The sequence below is a fragment of the Podarcis vaucheri genome (assembly GCF_965113315.1).
Source record: "Podarcis vaucheri genome assembly, chromosome: 14".
In the NCBI taxonomy this organism is placed as follows: domain Eukaryota; kingdom Metazoa; phylum Chordata; class Lepidosauria; order Squamata; family Lacertidae; genus Podarcis; species Podarcis vaucheri.
In genome coordinates this window covers 36,403,581-36,430,244 of record NC_138752.1, presented here as the reverse complement: position 1 = coordinate 36,430,244, position 26,664 = coordinate 36,403,581, and the positions used below count along the sequence as shown (strand labels likewise).

Below are 26,664 nucleotides of genomic sequence, written 5' to 3'. Positions count from 1 at the left end.
GTAGAGCACAAGACTCTTATCCTCAGGGTCGTGGGTTCGAGCTTCACTTTGTGCAAAAAGATTTCTGCATTGCAGAGGGTTGGGCTAGATGACCCTTAGAGTCCCTTCCAACTCTATGATCCTGTGAAAAAATAATGCCCATCTAAAGCCAGCTGAGAGGCCTTAGGTGTGGTGTAAGGGCCATTCCACTGGTGGAGAGGAGAACCTCTAACAGTGCCACCCCCCCAAAGGGAAAACTCCCCAAGTGTCGATGTAGTGCCAGTGGTGTTTCCCTCACCAGCAGTGGGGCTTCAAAGAGGGTGTGCCATAGGGGGCTCATGGAAAGCCTTGGGTCCAGAAAATCCAAAGTCTCCCCTATCCCCTGACTTGCCTATGAGAAGGGCTGGATATTATAATAGCCCTGAGGCTGGCACACTGATTTTTTTCTGCCTTTGACATCAATGGGAAGTGCAGAAATTTAAAATGCAATACAGTGGTACCTCGGGTTAAGTACTTAATTCATTTTGGAGGTCCGTTCTTAACCTGAAACTGTTCTTAACCCGAAGCACCACTTTAGCTAATGGGGCCTCCTGCTGCCACCACGCGATTTCTGTTCTCATCCTGAAGCAAAGTTCTTAACCCAAGGTACTATTTCTGGGTTAGCGGAGTCCGTAACCTGAAGCATATGTAACCTGAAGCATATGTAACTCAAGGTAGCACTGTACAGTGGTACCTCAGGTTAAGAACTTAATTTGTTCTGGAGGTCTGTTCTTAACCTGAAACTGTTATTAACCTGAGGTACCACTTCAGCTAATGGGGCCTCCTGCTGCTTCCGTGCCACCACCGCACAATTTCTGTTCTCATCCTAAAGCAAAGTTCTTAACCCGAGGTATTATTTCTGGGTTAGCGGAGTCTGTAACCTGAAGCGTCTGTAACCTGAAGCGTCTGTAACCCGAGGTACCACTGTACAGGGATTGGGGAAGAGGGAACTGAAAAATAATCTCCACCCCCAGCTTCAGTCCTGGCCAGAGTGAGCCAAGGCGGCTGAGACCACAATGCCTCCTCTGCCACAAAATAGCTCTCTCCCCTTTGCACGTACCTTCAGATTGCTTCATTAGTTATTTAGCTGATATGGGGTCAGAAAAATAAGCACCTGCATTTAATTGGCTTGTTATCACTGAAGCAGTCAATACACAAAGCTGAAAGCCTGGGTCATGTTGATGCACTTTGACATAAATTCAAATTTATTTCCCAACCCCAAATACTGCAGTCCTCACTACACCTAAAATTAAAGGCCATTTTGCTGGGACATCTGTGCAGAACAGTCTGGATTGTATTTTATCTTTGGTTGTGCCCAGCTGCAGCAACAGCAACATCTGCCCTGAGTGAAACCTGAACTAAGTCCCTAAACAGGCGAGCATCAATGGCTTGTTTGGGTTTCTTTAATTGACTAAGGTAATGGGATGTTATCATTTCTTTTTAGCATGGAAGTTTCATAATTGTTGATGAAAAGCTAAATATTAGCTCACACTGAGGCTTAGCAAGGGCAGAAGGCTAGGTAGAGGGGCATGATTGCAGCTTCTGTTTGGCCCTGTGCCTGCAGCCTAACACAGTCAAGCACATTTGGCCATTGCACCCTCCTGATATTGCTGGGGGTAGAAAAAACTGGATACATGCAGCATCCAGTGGAATGTAGGGGTGGGGAGTCGTTGCCTACAATAGCTGTAAGTAGGAGAAGTCTATATCTGACCAGTAAGAGAATTTCAGCAACCATATCCATACAGAACCACAATCATTCCTAAGCATGCCCCAGTATCACTTTGGGGGGGGGGCAGTCACAGTTAAAAGTATGGAAATGGCTTAATACAACAGTAGAAGGAAGGGAATGAGATCATGGATGCACGCAAGCACACTCACATGCTGCCTTTCCAGGAATTTGCAACATTCCCAGCCCCATAAGTTCCAAGCACCTGACAGGGATCTTACAATTGAGACAGATAATATATATTGATCTGCCTAAATAAACAACAGGAGCAGAGGTCAACTGGATGACATCAGCTTGCAGAGTGCTCAGCACCATCTGCGAAAAGGATACAAGGGAGGTGCATTATTTATCAGAGAATGACTTTATTCTTGCCATATGCCTAGTGAGGTTCACCACCCAAAGCTTGCTGAATGCTTAACTGCACAGCTAATTAGACCCCCTCCCCAGGCTACTCGTCAAAGGATCCAGATAAGTCTTTATCCCTCTCTTATTCCCCCTCTCGAAAACAGAGTTATCTAGTTCAGTGGTTGTTTTGTTTTCTCCTTGAGAGCAGCCTGAAGTGCTAACATTAGCAAAAACTGAGAGCTGCAGCCATGAAGCCAGTTGCCGATAACCCTTTGTGTATTTGCATTGGGGCTGTGTTCTTCAGTGGGTAGAATAATAAACTAAAGATTTACTCCCACCATTTCCAGGCTGTGCTCTTGAGACCCTTCAAACGTTCCATAGTTCCTCAATGAGAAGGGAAAGTGATGGCCGATTCATTTCTCTATGTGTGCTTGGGTCCCTGGATGTTGTTGTACTCCAACTCCCCTAATCCCCAGCCAGCTTACCCCAATGGTCAAGGATGATGGGAACCGTAGACCAACAACATCTGGGAGAACCAAGGTTGAAGAACACAATTTTGATGTCTTGTGTTTCATATTGTGCTCCGACTTCACTTGAGGGCATAGTGAGGTCTGGCAGGGCTAGGTAACCCTCTTGGGAGCAGAGTGTGCAGTCTGGCATATGTTCCAGAATCCTCTGCAACGTGCTTGAATTCCAGATCCCTTGGCAAAGCAAGTCAATGAGGAAAGGGTACCTTGGAATTAGAAAGAGTGAAGCCCCACTGTGTGTTCATACTTGGAAGGTACTTTGGTTCCGGTGTGTTTCTGTAATAGAGAATGAAAAAAGAAAATATTAGAGCTGGCCACTCTTTCTAAGTGGCAACTTATAATACGGTATGATGATGATGATGATGACTTGTTAGATGCTTTTTACCCAAAGGTTACCATTATCTTCCTATATACATAAAAATACAAGGTGTCATCATGCTTATTTGTTGGCAAACAGAGCACTTGTCTTCAGGAAAGGAGATCTTGGGATATCTTTACTATCAGTCTGCCTATTCTATATCTTCCTGTGTGCCCATATACTGCCTCCCACAAGATAGGAAGTTCTGTACTCCAGTAGGGGTTCTCAACTGCCTAAATACCTCTGTGCTACATCGCTTTGAGCCAGGCTGGTCTAGAGACTGTAGAGTTGGATTTAAGTTGGGGAAGACTTGGGTCCAAATTGCTGCTGAGTTGTGTAGTGACTTTGGTGCAGTAAGTGTAACCTTCCTCACAGAGTTATTGTGTGAATGGGGGGGGGGAGGGAGATGTATGCTTCCCTCCCTGAGCTCTTTGGAAGAATGGTGATATATATATATACTATTCTTCCTTCAAGAAGCTCAAACCCTCCCCTTCTCTCATGACACCAGTAGTCATAATTCTTCTCCTATGGACCACTTGAAAATTGCTGTGGGGGTCTCAGTGGATCACTTAATAAACTTTTTTTGGTTCTACAAACCACAGCGCATCCATAATTCATATTTTAATAATGGTAGCCTTGCTCTTCTAGTGTGATGGATGTGCCTGTTTTTGTAAGCAAAATGTTCCACAGCCTTTCCACAGATCACCTGAATGGAGATTGTGGGCTACCAGGGGACAGAAACCACAGTTTAAGAGCCTCTGACTCACAACAATCCTGTGAAGTAGGTTAGACTGAGACAGAGTGGCTGGCCGAAGGTCACAAAGTGAGAGTCATGGCTATAAGAGTTCACCCACTTCTGGTCACCACCACTTTATAATGGCAATTATTTACTGAATTCAATTGATACATAAACATGAAAAATGTTTGTTTCAAGTGTAGCTTTCCTCTTTAAAGGACATGAGACAGATAAGAACTTATCAGTCTCCTGCTCCTGTGTGTTTTTAAAGGGGAAATCTGCTTTGAAATATACCTTCACCCTTCATATCATCATGATCATCATCATCATTTTAAATGTATTACTCACCCTTCACTGTGAGGTCCTAAGGTTATAACAATTTAAAATTCAATCTTGAAAACAGAACAAATTACAGGAGTCGGGTAGGTCCTGAAAACACATATCTTGGGTGTGGAAGGTAAAGAAGGTAAAGAAGTACAACTTTAGCATATAGCAGAAGCTGAAGGTGGGGAGAGAATGTGGGGAGAGAATTCCACAACCATGGGAGCTGCTACAGAAAAGAACCTTCTCATCAGCCACTCCCTCCACTCCAAACTTCTGAGAGCAGTGGCACTACTCAGCCCCCCCCCCCATGCTTATCATAACACCCAAGAGGGACTGCTGGGAAGAAGGCAGTCTTACAAATGTATGAACTTTTGTGATTAAATAATATACTATCTCCTTGGTGCATAAATGTGGGGATGAAATTCAGCACTTGAATTTCCTAACGTGTGGACAAGGAGGAGAGAGAGGGGGGGGGGAGAAAGAGCCAAAGGAGACATGGAACTGTGGCCCAGGCTTCAAAATATTGGCAAGGGGAAATGGGTGCGTTTTGCAGGCATAAAATACAGCATCTCAGCCCACCCCCATGTACTCTTGGAGAAAATAAATATGTGGGCTCTCTAGCCAGGATGGTGTAGAAACTGAGAAGGAAGTCAAGAGTGTAAAATGGCTCTGAATGCCCCTGGGTGCTTTGAAAGCCAGAGAGCTTTTGTGTGCTTTGAGGAAAGACTGTGTTTATTCTTCATGACTTCTCTTTAGTTCGTTCCTGCAGCCAGTAGCCATGCAGCGAAAAAAACGAAAATGGGTTTTTGGCCTACTGAACTTTTTGCTACTCTCCAAGGTGCTGAAATGCCAGCCAAGCACTTGCCTTGCTGTCCAAGGTGCTGAAATTACCGCCACTATGCTCTTGTGGCCTGAAAGCCTGTGGGAAACTGCAGTGGATCAAAGAGGAAGCATAGGAAGCTGCCTTATACCAAGTCAGACCATCTAGCTCAGTATTGGTTCATCTAGTATTGTCTACACTGACTGGCAGCAGCTCTCCAAAGTTTCAGGCAGGAGTCTCCCTCAGCTCTACCTGGAGATGCAATTTGGCAGTACTACTCAATGGGCTGATACCCGTTTGTTGGGCGGATGAAGTTGCAGGAACCTGGCCAGTCCCTTTTAATAGCTTAGAGGTGGGTCTCCTATAGGGCCCATCCACTCATTCATTTTATTTGTAAGCCGCTTTTACACACACACACACACACACACACACACACACACACACACACCATGCTCAGAGTAGCTTACAACCAATAAAATCATAGAATTGTAGAGTGAGAAGGCACTCTGGGGATCATCTAGTTCAACCCCCTGCAATGCAGGAATCTCAACTGAAGCATCCCTGACAGATGGCCATCCAACCTCTGCTTCTCCAGAAAGTTCCCTTCAAAACAAAAATCGAGAAGTTATTAGATTCCTGGGGGTGCCTCCCAACTCTAAAATCTCTGGACCTTCAATTATTTTAAAGGGCTGGGCAAATGTCTGCCCTGCACCTTCCATCATGGATAGGTTGTTTAAACTGCAGAGCTAAGTCCAGGAAAGATCTTACGTAGTGCCAGTAATATCATTATTGGCTCTCCAGAATTACTTAGCTTTGATTCCTACGTTGCAGGGGGTTGGACTAGATGACCTTTGGGTTCCTTTCAACTCTATGATTCTATGATCTCTCTTAGGCTGAGTGGGTGCGGTTATGGAATAAGAGGTGCTATTTACATATATAAATAATAGTAATGATAATTAGCTCAAAGCCCAGCATTCTGGCTCTACTGTGGTTATATAGCTGTGGCGGTTGTTTGTTTTTAAAGATCAGTATTACCCCATCTGTGTTGTATGCCTCAGCCAGATAGGAAGATGCTCACTTTACAAAGATGCTCACACTGTAAAGATGTTCACATGTTTCTTGGAATCTCACCAGGCTACCTGGGAACATCTTTGTGCCTGCAGCATATGAGAGCTGCTTTGAACACCACAGGAGTAAATGCCAAGACTTTTGCTTGAAAAAGGCAGAGTAAGGAAAGCACATGAGTCAGGGCTGTCATGATGGGCGGGCTGGGGCAATATTTTCAGGCCAAGGACCACAAGGTATTGGAGGCACAATCCTTTAGTTTCCCCTCCCCCCACCCTTCTCTCTCTTTCTCAAACAGAGAGCACTATTTCCCATGGAAACCAGCATATATTCAATGCCCAGAAACTCCGCTTAACCTTTATGTGTCCTGAGAGTACAAAAGGCAAAACAAATCCCAGCCATCCCAGGAGAAGGCTTCAGATAAAGTCAATATACAGCTGAACTGTGAACCCTGCTAACTTACAGCAACTGACACCAAGCCTCAAACTTCAAAATGGAACTGCATCCCAAAAATTGCATCGGCACAATTGCAAATGCACATACAACTTTCTGCATATTTGCAGGGAACACGAGTCCACCTCTCTGCTGACACATTTCCCCCTACTTTAATCTTCTTGTTGAGGAAAGGGCTGCAGTCACACACTTTGTTCAACACAAAAGGTGTTTTCCCTCTCACATGCTTCCCCCTGAACAGCTGATGGGCAGGAGAGGATCCAGAGTGCTGGATGAAATATGACTGCAGGCTACATCTGGCCCATGGTCTCACCTAACATTAGGAGTGTCTGTGCTCATAACCCACCTCCAATGTCATTTGGTGGTAAGATGGCAAATCCATCCATGTGAATCAAGGCCACATGGATTTGCCATCTTACCAGCAAATGACATTGGAGGTGGATTATGAGCACAGTCACTCCCAATGTCAGGTGAGATCAATCCTATTGATTGGTGCTGTTGAGGGTATGGGATGAGGGTTGGGAAACTCTAGAGCAGGTCAGCATCTCGGTTCAGAAAGTACTGCTACACAGCAAAGGTTTGTTCTTGAGATCATGGGATATTCTGGATCCAGGCAGGAAGTCTCTAAGGGCCAGATTGGATTATAAAATAAACACAAAGCAGATTGCAATAGATGGGTAGATATAGATCACCAACTTACTAATGACTCCTGGATCTTTGCATGAAAAATCTGCAGGTGGAGTTGCACAGGTGGTGTTGCCCCCTTCCCCCCTCCATTGCAATGTAACAGTTCTCCTTCTGCACATATTCCTATGAAAGATGACTGTTATGTTGAGAAATTGCCTCTGAAGAAACCAGGCTTGTATCTCTTGGCCGCTTTAACCAGAGGCTGTAAGCTGATCTCTTTTCCGAGGATGCTTGCCAGCTGTGAGCTCAGGATGAGAGAACACTTGCCTCACATTGTGCCACTTTGCAGACTGCAAGGTGATCCTCCAATGCAAGGCTCTCCATTTCCGGGCAGCCTCAGCACTACAAGGGGATCACGATTCCTGGCCCACCCCCATCCATGGGGAACTGCATCCAAACTCAGACTGTGGAGCTTGAGATCAAATGGATGCCTGTTTCTGCTGCGAGTCAAATGGCACTCTTGTAACATGTGCACGCCTGACACATGGATGGAAACTGACTCATGATATCCTTGAAGGCAGGAGCAAGTAAAGAGAAGGGCCCACAGTGGGCCCAAATTGCACACCTATTGCATCTATTGATCCTGTGGTTGGCAAGGGGAAAGCCAGGACATGTGCAAGGTGGCTGGATTGGGGGCAAAACAGGTTCGTGCACTTTCAAGAAAAGCTACAGGTGAACAGACAGACAGGTCAGCAGGGCATCATTCAGGGTTGGTATTAGTTCAAGGATGCTGGGGGTGAGTGGCTCCAGAGTGCAAGGAGGCCTGGGGCAGCAGCAGCAGCAGCTCCCAACTCTCCTGTGGCATCTGGTTCTCTCTGAGTTGCCCTCATTCACCATCCTTATATTCCTAACTTGCTCTCCAAGACAAGACAGTACATAACAACATAAGAAGAGCCTGCTAGAGCCAGCCAATAGCCCATCTACTCTAGCATCCTCTTCTCACAGTGACCAACCAGATGGTTGTTGGAAAACAGCAAGCACAACACGAGCACAAAAGCCCCTCCCCTCACCTGGCTTCCAGCAGCTGCTATTCAGAAGCATCACTACCACTAACCATGAAAGTGGAACAGAGCCATTGTGGCTAGTAGCCTTTGATAGCCTTATCCTCAATTAATTTGCCCAATGCATGCATATGCAGTGGTACCTCGGGTTACAGACGCTTCAGGTTATAGACGCTTCAGGTTACAGACTCCGCTAACCCAGAAATAGTACCTTGGGTTAAGAACTTGGCTTCAGGATGAGAACAGAAATCGCTTGGCAGCGGCTCGGCGTCAGTGGGAGGCCCCATTAGCTAAAGTGGTACCTCAGGTTAAGGACAGTTTCAGGTTAAGAACAGACCTCCAGAATGAATTCTTTACCCGAAGTCCCACTGTGTATTGCTTAATCATTAGCATCTCTAAATGGTGTGCATAAAAATAATCCACATGAAAATAAAATAATAAAAAGTAATCATAAAACCAAGCAGAAACCCAAACACCAGCTGAAAATGCCTGCTGGAATAAGAAAGTATTTTATCATGTACCTAAAGTTCAACTTGACTGTCTAATCACAGTCAAGAGGGCAGTCCACAGGCTTGGGCTCCCAACACAGAATGCATGACTTCTGGTAGTAATAAACTTTGCGTGTGAGTCACAGGGCCACTGACAGAGAACCTCCCACCTACAATCTCAGTGATTGGGCAGGGATATAAAGCATTGTGATATTTATTTCCATTCGTTGTGTACCCTGTTTTTCTGCTTAGGAGAAAATGTATAGCACATCAATAAGTGCAACAGAAATGATTGAGAGCAAATCAAAGGCCCCACCCCACCCCTAAAAAACAGAAGGCATCTTAGCGTATTAAAAGGCCTAGTCCACTGAAAAGATTCAAATGCCTGTTAGAATAAAAAGGTTTTTCTCAGCCCATCAAATGGACCTTCCCTGTAATAGCTCCCCTCCCAACCACCCTGTCTCTGGAATGAGTGCCCAAGGGAGGCATGCCTGGCGCCAACTTTACTATCATTTCAGCGTCAGGTAAAACCCTTTTTATTCTCTTGGGTATGTGGTGAGCTTTAATGATATTGTTGCTACAGCTCCTCAATCCAATCTTCACAGTGTTTTTTTCCCCCCCTATTGCTATTGTACTGATACCATGTATTGTCTGAATACATTTTGTATGAAGTTTTATCATCATAATATATATACACTGTCAATTGCTTTGAGGCTTTTTTGGGGGTACTGTATATATAAACCTAATAAATCAAATTGTAAGGGTAGCAAAGATGGAGCTGGATAAACCTCCTTCCTATGGAAGGATATTCCATACCGATGGTTCCACAACCAAGAAGGCTCTGTCAATTCTGCGCATCAGGTGCACCAGTAGTGGTAGGGAAGAGGCAGGGAAACACATGCCAGATCCTAGATCCCACAACAGGCCATTTTGATTGGTGGGTTTATCCACAGGAATAATTTTGTTACGCCAAGTGACTTTGTGTCCTTTTTTTGCTGTAGGACAAGGAAAATTCCATCACCCAGCCAGTCTCCCAATTTGTGCTGGCTGATCATTAAGAACCAATTCTGTATCTCAACTTTGAACATCTATGTTTGTTATGGCTTATAGCTTGGCAAATAAAATTGCTGCTGCTACTTTGCCCTGTCTTATAGATGCCCGCAAACACAGGAACTGCATTTTTATCCCACCTTTTTCTCCAAGGAGCTCAAGGTGGCGTATATGGTTCTCCCTCTCCTCCTTTAATCCCTGCAATAACCCTGTGAGGTAGGTTAGACTGAGAGGCAGCGACTGGCCCAAGGTCACCCAGTGAGCTTCGTAGTCAAGTGGGGATTTGGATTGTGGTCTCCCAGGTCCTAGTCCAACACTCTAACCACTACACCACACTGCCTCTCAAAAAACATGGCTGCCACTGTGTGGAGTGCTGTCCCCCACCCCACCCCGATGGCTGAGAATTCTTTAGTTTCCTTGCAGAAAAGCAGAGAAAGATGGAAGAGATCAAGCACACAGAGAAACACAAGCCCTTGACCATGTTGCTCCATCCGCTTCTTCAATTTGCTCCCCCACCCTTATGCTTTTTTGCTCTTTTAGCAACTAATTTCTCTAGGGATTGGGAGGGGAGGAGCAGGGGACAATCAGCTGCTCCAAGAGAGTGAAGATAAGCAGAGATGAATGGCAGAAAGATGGTCAGGGTCTCCTGGTTCCTTGTGGGCTCGGCCCTTTGATCCCCTCCAGCTGCCTTTGTCTGCCTTCTGGGTTTCTTCAATCCGTTCTCAACTGTCAGGTCCTGGCACAGATGTGGCTCCTTTGGACGTGATGAATGTTAACACATAGCCAGGCTCTTAGAAGGGAAGCATCCCCATGGGGAATGTTTTCCTGAGCTCCTAATTGATTCCTCCATAGGCAGCGCCTGTCCATCAGCATCACCTTTAATCTCCATCTTCCTGCTCCATTGCATGAGAAACCTCCCGTGTCCATCCTGAGCTCGGTTGCATGGGGGTTCTACCCTGGGTCTACACAGTCACTGCAGGAGGGAAGATTCTCTGCTGTCTGTTCTGTTACTGCAGAAGGACCATACTAAACAGGTTTCTCTGCACATATCCAAGGAGACTTTTAAGTTATGGCTTCTAGGAAATGTAGTAATTGGATGTTTCCCTCATCTTCCGGAAATGTTATTTACTGCCAAACATCACTATAGCTGTGCTTCCCAGCTGGGTCTAATGATCTCCAGCAGTTTGTGTCCAGGTTTGTCTTGCCGAAACTTCACATGCACCATGAAGCGTTCTTAGTCTCTTCCTCTCCAGCCAATTAACTGTGGGAGACATACCAATCTATTTGTGCTGCTTCAAGGTGGGGGGAAAGGTGGGTCATTCTAAGTTTCTGGATATTTGCTAGCAAGAACTTTTTAAATAAGGAGTGTAGTTTGAAGCTGGCAGTGCAATATCTCACACGCTGATTCTGCATCATGCACGAGCCATTGCAGATTGGCTGCAGCTGGGTGCAAAAAGAGTTGGCCATTCTGGGTTTAAGCAAAGACAGTCCCCAGTGGTGACCAGTGTGCATTGGGACTGGTAGGGCAGAAGGCAGGGAGCCCAACAGTAGGTGGCGCCAGAGCCAATGACAGGCAGAGCCAACTAATCCTAGTTTTTTCCCCATTCTCCTCCCTGGTGAATTCTATAAGGGCAGAACAGAAACTAAGGAGGACGTTGACAGCTAGGGTCACGTGTTCATGAGTTGTAAGCAGGAAGGCAGGCAGGTGGGGGCTGTCTGGGGGGCAGGCTGAGGTTGCTGGGGCAATGCTCCATTTGCCCTAATGGACCAGCCGCCATTGCCTAGTCCTTCAGGCCTAATCTGTCCTACATACATATATTGGGTTTTCCGCCAGTGTAGCTGTTGTGGCTTCCCCTTGAGAGTCATGGGAAGTGTAATTTCGCAAGTGTGCTGAGAATTCTCAGAGACTCTAGCCCACCCCTTCACAGAACTACATTTCCCAGGGTTACCTGTGGAAGGCAGCTGACTGTTAAACCTGTGCAGATATGCCACAAGCATCCTCTTGGAGGACCAAATGCCTGACTCCTGGCCTAGCCATCCTCTGCTGAGCATGTCCCACTTCCTTCCCTGCCAGACATCCGCAGCCACCACAAATTGCAGGCTCTCCACGCCATGTCATCTGCCTTTTGTGCTGACTGTGCCATAATTATCTGTTTTGATTTGTGTCGCATCCCTCTAATTTAGACGTCCTTGCATGTTGTGCCGCTCATTTCTTCTAATTGCTGCTAGGAGCTCAGCTGATTCTCCCTCTCTCTTTCTCTTTTTTGCATTTACATCCCCCCCTTCCCTTTCTCCTCCTACTTCATCTGATTCCAAGTAAATTTAGCGTACCTGAAAAGGAGGCAGAAGGATCAAACCAACCCCTTGAATCCTGTGACTTTGCAGGAGGGAAAACTACACTGTTGGCAGTTCTAGACTGTCCTGTGGTTGCATTTTGATCTTCACCTATTAGGGTGAAAAATAAAAATCCAAAGGTGGATCAGGTGCCCAGAACAGAAGTGCAAGCAGTCTTGGACTTAGAGGTAGATAAATGGGTGAATCTGTTTTCTATCCATGTAACTATCACATGTGTTCATCTAGAAGTTTGCTTCATCCTGTAGCTCCATGGAAGAGTTCATGTCTTGCGTCCAGGAGACTCCAGGTTCAGTTTCTAGAAATCTGGGAAAGATTCCCTATCTGAGACCTCAGAGACCTGCCGCCAGTCAGCATGGACAATACTGAGCTAGATGGACAAATGATCTGATTCAGTATAAGCTTCCAGGAATGGCCTGGCTCAGTACTCTCTACACTGACTGGCAGCAGCTGTCCAGGGTTTAAGACAGGTGTATCACTCAGCCCTGTCTGGAGATGCCAGAGACTGAACCTGGATCCTTCTTCATGTCAAGCAAATGTTCCACCACTAAGCTATGGTCCTCAATATGAAGCCCTCCAGCTTGGTGAATTGTCATGGACTGGCTGGATGCAGAGGATTGCGGGAGCCTGAAAAGCACATGCTGATATTATATATGTAGGGATAGGCTTGCCTAAACAAAAATGTTTGAGCAGGTGTTGAAACAAGTACAACACCTGCCTGATGTCAATAGGCAAGGAGTTCCAAAGTGTAGGTGTTGCCACATTAAAAGCTTCATTTCTTACGAATACAGAATGAGTATTATGTGGCATCTGTAACAGCGCCAGTTCTGCAGATGGAAGCAGTTGAGTGGGCACATGTGGGGTAAGCCAGGGGTCAGCAAATATTTCAGCAGGGGGCTGGTCCACTGTCCCTCAGACCTTGTGGGGGGCTGGTCTATATTTTTTTTAAAAAATATGAATGAATTCCTATGCTCCACACCCAGAAATGCATTTTAAATAAAAGCACACATTCTACTCATGTAAAAACATGCTGATTCCCGGACCATCTGCGGGCCAGATTTAGAAGGCGATTGGGCCGCATCCAGCCCCGGGGCCTTAGGTTGCCTACGCATGGGGTAAGGCAATCTCGGAAGCCCCACATCCTGACTTTCTCCAATTGTAGCTAAGCCATGCCCGCCCCTTTAGCATTTCATAAGCAACAGCTTAGAAGATCATCACAAAAGGCAACAAAGGAAGCTGCCTTATACTGAGTCTGACCATTGCTCCATCCACATCAGCATTCTCTACACTGACTGGCAGTGACTCTCCATGGTTTCAGGCAGGGGCTTCTCCCAGCCCTGTCTGGAGATGCCAGGAATTGTGTTCTGCATTACAGAGAACATACCTCTAGTTCTAAAGCTTCCCAGTTCAAGTCTGATTTAAAAATAAAGAACCGTAAGAAGGGAGAGCTGCGTGGAGGGTTACAGTTGCTGGTCAACTGTTTCAGCACCATGGACAGCAGGCAGAGCATGCACACAAGGCAATGAGCCACAATCTTCCTCACCATGGGGAAATGCACTGTGTAGTTCTGTTTTAGGAATAGCAGCTGTTTCAAAATTTGCATCCATGCATATAAAGGAGCAGGCACAGATTTCCTGCAAATCTGAGCCTTCTTTTCTTCGCTTCACAATGCGTTGCCTCTTCTGTGGTGTTATGCAAAGGGTCGCCCCATCCACCCTTTGCTTGTTCACAGCAATTGCAGGAGAACTGTGCCTCTATCCAAGACTGTGGGTAATAGTGCTGTCTCCCAATCTTCGGCTCCCATGCTGGGCTCGCACGATGTGCTTGCTGCCAGTGCTGCAGCAGAGAGGTGTGGGAGGATGTGAGCCCATAATTGGCACCTTTCCTTTGAAGTGAGAGCCTAAAGCTTTTTCTACTTGGGAGTGTGAGGATCTGTGCTAATAAGCCTGATGGCATTGTAGGCACTGGTTGGAATCTGCAGAGCCCACGGCCTCCGAGATCAAAATGGGCCTAGACAGCCTCAGTGGTCCCCCCTCCCCTTTGCAGTGTGATGAGTCCTAGAGTTGCTTCAGGCCTCACGCCCACACTAAAGATGGAGGCGGCTGGAGATGAGAACCTATTTGCACACTAGGCAGGCTGCAGGGGGGTGGAATTATGGACTGCACCACTTTAGGATACAACTGATGGTGTGAGTGTCATATTTGTGAATACTTTCTCCATGGAAGAGTTTTTTTTGGGGGGGGATGCATGTCGTAAACTAGGACACCGGGGAGGCAGTGGCGGAGCTTCATGCTCTGGCACCGGGGGGCGGCGCGGCGCCTGTAGGGGTGTGGCACGTGTCCTGGGGGCGTGGTGCAACGCCTGTGGGGGCAGGACGCCTAGCGTGGGGGGCCAGCCACGATGGCACCCTGGGGATTGCGCTGCCAGGGGCAGTGCCCCCCCACTCCTCTTCCTCCGCCAGTGCAGGGAGGGCTAGTTTGTGCAGCTCCCCCCATAAACGTGGGGGGGGGATACACACACGCACACACCACAGAGCCTAGGGCTTGCCGATCAGAAGGTCAGCGGTTCGAATCCCTGCAACGGGGTGAGCTGCCATTGCTCGGTCCCAGCTCCTGCCAACCTAGCAGTTTGAAAGCACGTCAAAGTGCAAGTAGATAAATAGGTACCGTGCCGGTGGGAAGGTAAACGCTGTTTCCGTGCACTGTTCTGGTTCGCCAGAAGCAGCTTAGTCATGACCCGGAAGCTGTACACCAGCTCCCTCAGCCAGTAAAGCGAGATGAGCGCCACAACCCCAGAGTCGTCCACAACTGGACCTAATGGTCAGTGGTCCCTATACCTTTTACACACACACACACACACAGTATATGTGCATACATGCACACACACCAAGGAACATAGTCCAAAAATTATCGTGCCTCATATCATCCCAGCAATGGTTGAAGTGCTGCTTCCTTCTCATAAAATCAGGCTGGTGTAACTCTGTGACTGCTGTGGCACAGAAGGTCGTTTGAAAACCCAGCAGCACAATTGCATCTGGTTGCAAATCCAAATATGTTCATTTCAAAAACTCCCTTAGTCTAGTAAGCTAGCATCTAAAGGAGCAGGCTGTTTGAAACCTTTCTCCATAATGTGTTCTTTACTACATCAGGTAAGCATATTTTTAAAGTTTGGCTTTTGCCTGTCACTACTATGGATGGATCTGTCCATTTTTGTTTCTCTCTGTTTCTCATTTTTCCAGTCTTAAATTCAGCTCTCCACATTTCCACATCATGTGATTTTTTTCTTAATTTCTCTCATAAAAATTCATCAGCATTTTAGTGTGAATTTATTCAAATAGACACATTTTTCTATGCAATTTTGCCTAATATGCATTTTTGTGTGTTATTTTCATTATTATATGCATTTTTATGCACACTTTACTTGACTGGAGTAATGGCATTGCAAAATTCACAGAAGTGCAAATTTCAAAGGATAAGTGCGTTTCAGTTTATGTAGTTATCTCAGAAAATGCGATTTAGGTAGGCTTACCTGTAAATGCAGACTGATTTAAATTTCTCCCCCATCTCAAATCACCACCCAGAGCTAGATAAGCTAAAGATGGGGAATCTCAAGCCCAGTGACTAAATGTGACTCTCCGGGCCTCTCTTTCTGGCCTTTGAGACTCTCCCTAGGCCACACCCCTTCTTTGGAGGCCACACCCTTCACTGACTCTGTTTTATGCCTTCCTTGAGTGTTTTTGATGGGCTGGAATGTGTCCTTGAACTCTGATTATGCCTCTTGATTGCCTGGATGGAGGACAGAGAGAAAAAGGGATGCGTGGGTGTGTAATGAAACCAGCTTATTCACCTGGGGGAGCAGCAGGTGAATCTGTAAAATAGTATTTATTAAAAAATTAAGAATTACAGAAAGAAGTAAAAAAAGAAAGAGAAAAAGTAAACAATACAAATCAATACATTACAGTACATATAAAACAAAAAACAAAAGACACAATACATCAAAACAAAAACAAAAGCAAAAACAATTAAAAACACATCCAATATTTCCATATCTTTATCTTTCATTAACTTGTTTCATCGACCTCCTCACACCTCCCTTTTTTGTGTTCTAGTTATTAATTATTCCAGCAAATCCTTTCCATCTTTCACTGTTTTCTGTCATTTAATTGTCTTAATTTATTTTAACCTTATCTTACCATTAAAACCCTAAAACTCATTTATACTTAACTCCTTATAACATTTCTACTAAAGCCGTATAATTTCATTCCAACATTTTTCTAACACTCATTAATTTTACAATATTTCTCTAAATAAATTTTTAAACTTTTTCCCAATCTTCTTCCACCGTCTCTTCTCCCTGGTCTCGGATTCTGTCAGTCCTTTCTATCAATTCCATATGGTCCATCAACCTGATGATCTTCTATCCGAGGCTCTTAACTCTTTTCCATGTCCCTTCTGCAGATCTTCTTCATATTTATACATGTACTTTACTTTATCTTCTGCTGATCTTGTTCTTAATTTCCTTCCTTTGGCACTGAGGAGTAGATCTCGGGGAAACTCCAACCTAACAATGTCTTTATTCCTTCTCGACAGGTCAGCCCATTCTCCATAGTCAGAACTAAAGTCCAAAAGATATTTCAGAGCGTGTTTCAAAATCCCTCCAAAGCTAAAGGCCCCCACAACTCCAATCTCCCCCTGACCCAAATCCAGATCCCAAAAGCCAGAACATCCCTGCATAAGGGGATCTATCCAACTTTCCTTCTCCAATCCAAGCAGGACTCCATCCCTCCAAATCTGGCTTTCTCTAGATTCAATCGTAAAAGGCAACAGCTTATGTTCATCAAATTGCCTCTGTAAGGCCGGGGCTCTCTCCACTTGAATTACTTGAGGTTCAACAACAGCTTTCTACTTCATCTTCTCCACAGCTTGCCATGTCAAAACAGATTCCTGAATCAATTCCTGAGTTGTTTCTGTATAGGTATTCACTTTTTGTCCCAAATCAGTCATTTTTTGTCCCAAATTGTCAATTTTAATAATCATCACATCCGTCTTCTCATGAAGCTGTTCCAATAAAGCACTTGTCTTGCAAAATGCAATCACTAAGGCTTCTTCTGTCAACATTCTTGTCCAAGGTCAATCTCTGATTCTCACGGTCTTTAATCTCTACAGCTGGAAAATTCCCCAGCTCCACTCCTGCAACAGTTTCAAAAGCTCCCTCTAGGGGAAACAATTTCTATTTGTATCCGTCCTTTTAAACGCAGATCCAGCAACAAAGTTAGTTCGATTTTCAGTTACTTTTGCTCCTTTTTAAATGCAAAAGGAAACAATGGAAACAATATATTTCTCTTATTTAACTATCTGTCAACATATGTTTTATTCACAGTCAATGAACTTTCCCAAAACGTTGATCTTACTGGCAGCCCGTTCCCAGGTTCAAAACGGTGGTAATTTATCTTTCTTCACTCTTTCTCCTGCAGGCTTAGGCGATCTAAAATTCCCCCCCTCTTCTCCTGCTTCCAAGGGGGATTTAGTAATTTTAACCAATGGAGATTTAATCCTTTACAAAAGGCTTTCCAGACTTTAGTTTGCAACGTCTTTGCTTCAATCTATTTACAAAAGAGGAAGGTGGACTTCCTGTTTGAAACCTTCCCGTTTCGATGCCAAATTAAGATGTTTAAAGATCCAATTTTCCGTTCTACTCACAGGTAGTTGTTTAAAGTCCAATTGTGCACAGGAAAAAGTCAGCGCTCTCCGGTAACAGCAATGCGGCTTCACTCCATGAAAGAAGCAGTCGATTCGAAGCACCGCGCCGCTCACCCCATGTCGCTCCGGAACCCCGAAACCGGGTTTCCCTGTGAGTAGGGGAGGCGCAAAAGGTGCCAGCCGAATCCCATGTCCACAGGCTTCTCCCGCCTGTGGTTTTTAGTGGGTCTCCGCCTCGCCGTGGCGGTCCAGACACTGATTTCCACGGAGCGGATTCCTCCTGATCAGAGGAAATCCGCCATTGCCGGAGGCGCTAACCCGGAGCAGCAGGTGAATCTGGAGACCCTGGGTAGTTTGGCATCCCTTGTAAACACCCTGCAAGCAAATTGGGGTGGAGACTCATAGCCATATAACACATACCCTCCAGCATTTCTCTGATGAAAATAGGGACGTCCCATTCCATAATGATAATTTTACTATTTATACCCCACACATCTTACTAGGTTGACCCAGCCACTCTGGGCAGCTTCCAACATACATAAAAAATAATAAAACATTAAACATGTAAAACATGTATATAGGATTGCCTACAGGTGGCTTGGGGGGGGTCAGATAACTGCATATCCTCCAACATTTCTCCAATGAAAATAGGGGCATCCTAAGGAAAAGTGGAACATTCTGGGAGCAAATCAGAAACCAAAACGGCTTCTCTAAATCAGGGACGTCCCTGGAAAATATTGACACTTGGAGGGTCTGATATAACAGCCCTGCATAGAGCGGATCCTCAATAAAGGCCAGTCACTGTCTAACCACCTTGTGAGCTTTGTGCAGGCAAATCAGGGTGGAAGCTGAACAAACAGGTTGTTTGCAGACAACCTTCTGTGTGGCTTTTAAAAAGGCACAGGAGCCAGCTAATGGAAAGTGGCAACCTTCACCAGTCTCTACCTCCACATCAAGCAGGAAAACAACAAAAAACAGGTTTTGCTTGGCCTTCTCTCTGATTCCCTCCCTCAGTCAGAAATGGGTGTGGGATGGGAAGAAGAGGCTACTGGGAAGCCGGAAGAACCCAGAGGGTTTGTGGGCAGTCCCCTCATTGGGAAGCTTCCCATTGAGCTTGCCACCCAGCCAGACATAATCTGACTCATTCATATTTATTTACAAACCATCCTTCCCTTCCGCCACCTGGCTTGGGAGTTATCGCCTTGTTCCATCTGCTTGAGGTCGGGATAATTCCAACGGCGGTCTTCCCTTCCCTTGCACCCCCTGCCATGTGCCTAAAATAAACAATCCCCTTAGGGGAGCATACACACATGTGCACACATGGAGTTTGCCAGTCTCACATTGTCAGAAACAGATGCACAAAATGCACACAAGAGAAAAAAGAGGACACAATTTTTGCAGGAACTGTGCCCATGCTGTTGCCTGCACCTAGGTGCACATTTAGAAAGAGTGACTCTGATTTAAATGGAAATAGAGGACAGTGACTCTTCAGGATCTCAATCCAAATGTCTTTCCCCCATCACTTGCTACCTGAGAAGCTTTTTAACTGGTTATGATGGGAATAGAGTCTGGGCTTTCTTGCACAGCAAGCATACACTCAACGTGCTATGATCCAGTTTTCAACCTAAGTGAGTATGGGATGGATGCAAGCTTCTACCAAGTCATTTAACAGGGAGCTGCCTTAGACTGAGTCAAACAACTGGTCTATCTAACTCAGTATTGTCTTCACTGACTGGCAGCAGCTCTCCAGGGTTTCAGATAATGAGTCTCTCCCAACCCTACCTGGAGATGCCAGGGAGTGGACATGGGACCTTCTGCATTTAGAGCAGATGCTCTACCACTGAGTAATGACCCTAATGAAGAAGTCCCCGGCTTTTTAAGGCAGTCTATTCTACTACCAAACAGCTTCCATAGCCAGGAAGCTCACCCTATCGTTTTTATTGTGATTTGAACTGCTAAGTTTGAGGGCAGCAATAGTCTCTCTAGATGTTGCAGAACTCCCTTAAGACCCATAGCCAATAGTAAGGGATGATGAAAGCTGTAGTCCAGCAACATCTAATGAGCGCCATGCTAGCAATCCCTGCTCTGGAACAGTAGGAAAGACATTTGCACCATCATATATTTGACTATGGCAAGGTGGCTATCATAGAATTGTAGAGGTGGAGGGGACCCAAGTCCAACCCCCTGCAATGGAGGAATCTCAACTAAAGCATCCAAAACAGCATCATAGGTAAAGGTAAAGGGACCCCTGACCATTAGGTCCAGCCGTGGCCGACTCTGGGGTTGCAGCGCTCATCTCACTTTATTGGCCGAGGGAGCTGGCACACAGCTTCTGTGTCATGTGGCCAGCATGACTGAGCCACTTCTGGCAAACCAGAGCAGCGCATGGAAACACCGTTTACCTTCTCGCCAGAGTAGTACCTGTTTATCTACTTGCACTTTGACGTGCTTTCAAACTGTTAGGTGGGCAGGAGCAGGGACCGAGCGCCACCCGTGTCATACAGCGCCACCCGTGTCATACAGCCTCTTAGTTGTCTCTTCTCTAGTCAAGACACATCAACTCCTTTAACCTTTCCTCCTAGGCCATTGTCAGCTTTGTCAATCTCCTTTGGGGGGGTCTCCTTTGGAGCGGAGGGTAGTGGGAGGCAAAGATTCAGTGTTTGATAATAGTGCTGGAAGCTGCCTGGTGAAATATCCAAAACTAGAAAAGAGATGGAAACATGTGTTCAGTGGTTGGGTTCCCTGTAACTTAACAGTGGGGAATCCAAGGCATGAGGATCCAATGTGGCCCTCCAGGCCTCTCTTTTCGGCCCTCATGGCTCTTCCCAGACTACTCTGTCAAGTGTTTTTGTCTGGGTGGAATATGTCACTGAACTGTGATAACGCCTCTTGCTGATCTCTGTGAATGTGTGCGTTTGTAGAAACTAGCCTACTGCACAAAGGTACATTTTACCTTCATTGCTGCTCCCACTTTTGCCCATGCCAAAATGCCAGCATGTGGCCCCTGGAAAGTTGCTCCGAAGGAAATGCGGCCCTCTGGTTCCCTCTCCCTGCCAGAACTCCTGGTTAAAATAGTAAACACTGCAAAATCAATCCTGTCTCCTAAGAGAGGGCACGCCTTACTACTCTGTGCCATTTAAACAGGGTGCATAATCTAGTTCTCTTGGCCACTGCGTTCTTGTGGGGCAGAATGTGGGGTGGTGCAAATGGAGAGGCTACCAATGGCTTTTCAGAAGAAGGGGGGAACCACCCAGCATCTGTATTCCATTCCTCTCCCAGCCAGCTGCCTTAACTGAAGGAAGGCCCGTTGTCTGTCAGTGGAGAGGAAAGCATGACTGTTGAGCATCTCTCTCTCTCTCTCTCTTTCTGTCTCTCTGTGTCTTTGTGGGGTTCCTCCAAGCCAGCTGGCTCAGCATAGAAACAGGCAGTCATCTGCATTGGCACGTGATTGCAAGCAGCGTCCAGGCCGGCAGACAGCAGATCCTAGCCTTGCTTCAAACATGTCTGTGCTGGCGAGTCTCCTGGGATGCAGACTCTTTGCTTCCTCCCTCCCTCTCCCTTTCAAGGTTTTTTTTTGGGGGGGTTGCCCCTCCCAAGGCAAATGGGATGCGACAGGCTGTGGGGCTGCTGCCGTTTTGGGGCCTTCCCAGTCCAAGGCCTGGACAGTGGAAGGCACCCTTAATAATTCATGGGCTTATTTATAGACTGAAAAAGCACTTTAGAAATACATCCCGCGAGGGCAAGGGGAAGGCAGTGTCGTTGCCAACTTTTCAACCAGCTGCCGCAGCTGCGCCTTAGTGGCAGGTTGGTGCGCAGGTGTTAGGGCATGGGTGGTGTATCTTGGGCCCAAGGGTCAAATGCGGCCCTCCAGGCCTCTCTGTCTGGCCCTTGGGACGCTCCCAGATCACACCCACTTAGCAGACCAATTCCATTCCCTCCTTGGGTGCTTTTGCTTGGCTGGAAAGTGCCCTTGAGCTCTGATCGTGCCTTTTGCTTGCCTGAATTTATCGATGGAGATGGGGTGTGTGAATGTGCATAGAAACTAGATTACGGTACAAAAGTTAACTTCACATTCATTACTCTGCCCCCTTGGCTCCTGGTACTGCCCCCCACTGCCGTGTGGCCCCTGGAAAGTTTCCCAGAAGGGAATGTGCAAAATGTTCCCCGCACCTGTGTTAGGAGGTAATAACAGGTTGCTTTTGTCATCAAAAGATTCCCATGCCAATTTCTGCACCTTAATCTGCTGTTCGATGCACAAGAGCAGGCCAAAGTGATTTTTTCAGGTCAGCTGGCAACACAAGAAGGAAAGTAGTGTCCCTGCCTCTTCTGTCTAAAATTGCAATTCTCTCCCTGGCTCCCATCCTTTCCATGAAGAAAAACAGCAGCAATTGCTTTATGTGCTGTGGGCAGTTGTCATGGCTGCAGAGGTGGCTGATGCCCATTGGGGCTGGTGGGGCAGAAGGCAGGGAGTCCAACTGCAGTTGGAGTCAGAGCTAATGGCAGACAGAGCCAATTGGTTCTAGTTTTGACTCCATCCTCCTCCCTGCCGAGTTCTGCAACAGCAAAACTGAAACGAAGGAGGAAGGAGCTAATGGCTCGTGCCACACCCTGGGGCTGGTTGTAAGAGGGGACCTGGCTGAGAGCAGACTGAGGTTGGTGCCCCATTTGCTCCAAAGGAACAGCCTCCACTGTGTTGCTCTTTTCCAGCAAAGGAGTGTTAACGTGTGGAATGGTGGCAGCCAGATTTCTCCCTCTAGCGGCCAACTTCGATAGGGCCTGAGGATCACTAGGGATGGCAATTGGCCTTATAGATGCAACGAAGGGAGGTGTCTGCTTGCTCGGAGGGACCCCCAAGATTTACAGACGCATATAGTTTTTTTTTTAAAAAAAGAACAAAATTCCCTAACACACACACACACACCCCTGCATATGGGTGCACTCATGGAGAACAGGGGAGGTGCAAAAGTTTAATAAGAGGAGGAGGAGGAAGCAAGAGGGCAGGGGGAAATAAGAAAAGCCAAGCAACAGTTTGTCTTGGTCCCACACACATTCTAACTCCTGACAACAGCCGGCTGTTTGTCAATCAGTTTCGTGTACTGGAAATAACCATTTGGATTCTACAAATTCTGATTTCTTACTTGCTGCACGTTTGAGCTATTGCTTGTGCTATGTTTTTTTCATTCCCCCCTCCCATTCTTATTAAACATGAAATTCTGTTGAATGCAATACTGAGGCGCATAAGATACTGATAATGGCTTACATTAGCTAAGGCTTTATTGACTGTATATACCTCAAGATGCAAGTGTGCACTTTAGTTCAGAGCTGGCCAGTGTCTGGACTCTCTGGGGCCACACTATTCTCTGGACTGAGGGACAGGGCTGGAAATATATTTTACCACATCATCTTGTACAGCTCTTTAAGTGATCAGGCTCTGTAAACAAGATGGCACCATCTAGCAGCCAGAACATCACAACTATGGTCTGCAAATGCTCTGGTCCAGCAGTGCACTGTGTTGCACACTGTACTGAAGTCAGGCCCTGTGAATTATCTGTGCTGTGACCTGCTAAGCACAAGCCAATCTCCAAACCTGTCTTCCCATCCATCCATCTCTTGGCTCAAGGAAATCCCTGCTGCAGGCCTGCATTAGGAGTCCTGCCAGGCAGCTGGGTAAAATGGCCCCCTGTAAACAAACCAGAAAAGCTACCCGAGCGTGTGTGACTTCTGAATTTAGGTTCAATGGATAACACATATGCAAAATGAAGTGTGATCTTAAAAGTGTGGGATTTAAAAATATGTAAAATATTTGTATCCTCCTGTTCTAGTAATATTGGGTCCAGCATATAAATAAAGGCAGTAGATAAATCATGAGGGTTTTTTAAAAAATAAAAAATGGTGACAATGCTTATGGCCAGAGGTAACTGGAAAGAAAAAGGATGTAGACTCTTTGGAAACAAGGCAATTTCAATCCAGTGGCAGCTGATGCCCCTTGTAACTGGTAGGCTGGAAGGCAGGGAGCCCAACAGTAGGGGGAGCCAGAGCCCATGTCAGGCAGAGCCAACTCAGTCTAGTTTTGACACCATCTTCCACCCAGATTCAGTCTGTGGCATTTCTGGATAGGGACCTCTGCCTGAAAACCTGGAGAGTTGCTGCCAGTCAGTACTGAGCTTAGACAGACCAGTGGTCTGATCTGTGTAAGGCAACTTCCTATGCTTCCTAATCAGTCCTCTCCTAGAAGACCAATATTAAACATGTGGGCTTCCCTTGCAGCACCACCGCCCACTCTTGCAAGCCCCAGGATTAAGTTGCTATCAAAGCTGCCACCTTTGGTTGCTGTGGTTACTGCCGGAAAGTTTCATTCACATGACAATAGCAGAGCAAGACGAACTCAGCAACAAAGATTTCACTAAAGGAAAATTGGCTCAATTTCCAACCTTCTGCTTAGTTTACTGGAGAGAGTGGCAGACTCAGGACTAGCACTCGCTGAGGGGGAGGGATCTCTGGGCTGTCAGAGGGAGCTTGGTTGATGGAATGCTGCTTCGTGTAAAACATTCCCCATGGATACGGATGGGGAAGAAATTCACTGAAAGGCATTGTACTGAAAGGGGAATGTATCAAACTTGCAATTTCCGTATCACTGTGAGAACCAACATGTGGTGTAGTGGTTAAGAGTGGTAGTCTTGTAATCTGGTGAACCGGGTTCACATCTCCGCTCCTCCACATGCAGCTGCTGGGTGACCTTGGGCTAGTCACACTTCTCTGAAGTCTCTCAGCCCCACTCACCTCGCAGAGTGTTTGTTGTGGGGGAGGAAGGGAAAGGAGAATGTTAGCTGCTTTGAGACTCCTTAGGGTAGTGATAAAGCGGGATATCAAATCCAAACTCAAACTCCTCCTCCTCTTCTTGTTCTTCTTCAAAATTCGCACATACCTGAATTTTTGGGTGCAGTTTTCCAAGCAATCAAAGTTTACAAAAAAAGCATATATTATAGGGGAAAGTGCACATGAAAATGAATATGCAGTGGTACCTTGGGTTACACACACTTCAGGTTAGAGACGCTTCAGGATACAGACTCTGCTAACCCAGAAATAGTACCTCGGGTTAAGAACTTGGCTTCAGGATGAGAACAGAAATTGCACGGCGGAGGTGCAGCGGCAGTGGGAGGCCCCATTAGCTAAAGTGGTACCTCAGGTTAAGAACAGTTTCAGGTTAAGAACAGGCCTCTAGAATGAATTAAGTTCTTAACCCGAGGTACCACTGTATTTGTGAAAATAACATTCCTAAATGCATTATATTAGGAAAAGTTGCTTTGCAAAAAGATGTACATTTTGTCAAAACTGTATGCAAAGATGGGAGAAATTCACACCCAAATGCTGATGAAGTAAGCAAAGCAATACCCATTGCCAGTCACAGCCATGCCCCCTCAAAGCCGTACCCACTTCCAAGATTATGCAACCTTGTATTGTACAATACTGCTATTATACAATATTAATTAGGGATGCATTGCAACAGTTAGTGCTGATCTCCATGTGTTGCCTTTCACCCAGATTTACTATTTTCTGTAGACATACATGGGCAAATGGTTTGGAGTATTCCAATATATTCTTTTGAAGTGACTTAAGTTGTGTCTTCCTTGAAGTTCCATTATATGTAACAGAACTTGAACATCATTCTCTTTTAAACTAAAGCTCCCCTTCCGTTTTCTGTGTTCCTAAATGCTTAGCTTTGGAGCAACTCTTCCTCTGGTGTTCTTCCTATGCACAGAGGGACCCTAGGAGTCAATCCTCAGTGGCTGACTCACCTCCTTTGACTCTGATTGACTCCAATCAGCACAAACCGTGAGAAGATTTCTTCTCATTGGCTCAAAAACTCCCCTTCCATGCTGATTGGGTGGCCCTAGGATGCTGCAAACAGGGATGCTGCTAGTACCCTACTGCATAAATTGTGATGGGTCTTCAACCTACTGTGATCATAGGCCACTACACTTCTGCCCATTACCATCTAAAAGGGGGGCAATTCTTCCCGCAAGGTGATTCGATGAAAAGTCGGGTGTTCCCTGGTGCGCCATGGGTCCAATTCCCTAACAGCCTTCCTCGTTGTTTTTCCAGAGTGACCTTGGAAGATGTCGAACCAGAGTAACGGTGATACGAAACCTCCATGTTTACCCCGGAACGGACTTGTGAAGATTCCCGCCCAGGCCAATGGACTCGGCTCTGCCAGCATCACCAAAGGGACCCCAGCGATGAAAAACCGCTTGTGCCAGCCTTCATCTGTGCCTGCTCTCATTGGTCCAGCCTTAGCAAATCACAGCGATCTGCCCATCCCCGGCCTGGCACCGCCCTTGTCCTTGGCGGCTCTGGCCGGGGTGCCATCTCCTTCTGGAGCTGCCATGGTGGGACTGAACTCCAGCGAGGCTTCCCCGACAAACGGGGAGGTCACTTCCCTCGAAGGCCTCTCCGGTTCCCCCAGTGAACGGCAGCTGGCTGTGGACGAGAAGATCCTCAACCGCTTGTTTACGTACTTTTCCGCCTGCGAGAAGTGTGTCCTGGCCCAGGTCTGCAAGGCGTGGAGGAGGGTCTTGTACCAGCCCAAGTTCTGGGTGGGCCTGACGCCGGTGCTACACACCAAAGAGCTTTACAATGTCCTGCCCAGTGGAGACAAGGAGTTTGTCAACCTCCAGGGTTTTGCTATCAGGGGTTTTGAGGGGTTTTGCCTGGTTGGCGTCTCCGACCTGGACATTTGTGAGTTCATCGATAACTATCCTCTGTCCAAGAAAGGGGTGAAATCCATGAGCCTTAAGAGATCGACCATCACAGACGCAGGCCTTGAGGTAGGTAGATGGTAGGCACAGAGGCACAGAGGGGGAAACTGAGGCCCAGGAACCACAGGCAGTCCAGGTAGCCACACCCCCTTCTAGCCACACCCTCATTCCCCAGCCACACCCCCTCTCCCCAGGCCACACTCCTTGCCAGTCGGACTTTATCCTCTGGGTGTTTTTGCTTGGCTGGAATGTGTCCCTG

At 46.5% G+C, this 26,664-nt stretch overlaps 1 protein-coding gene across 4 annotated transcripts in view; it reads left to right on the top strand.

The window, feature by feature from the left end:
* The window catches only part of FBXL16 (F-box and leucine rich repeat protein 16), a 68,089-nt gene that overhangs the window by 30,314 nt on the left and 11,111 nt on the right, over positions 1-26,664 (top strand). For all 4 annotated transcript variants that reach the window (XM_082199166.1, XM_082199164.1, XM_082199165.1 and 1 more), the window contains exon 3: positions 25,753-26,474. In XM_082199166.1, coding sequence (XP_082055292.1) covers positions 25,767-26,474 — 708 coding nt within the window. In that variant the 5' untranslated portion in view covers positions 25,753-25,766. The remainder of the gene's footprint in view (positions 1-25,752; positions 26,475-26,664) is intronic.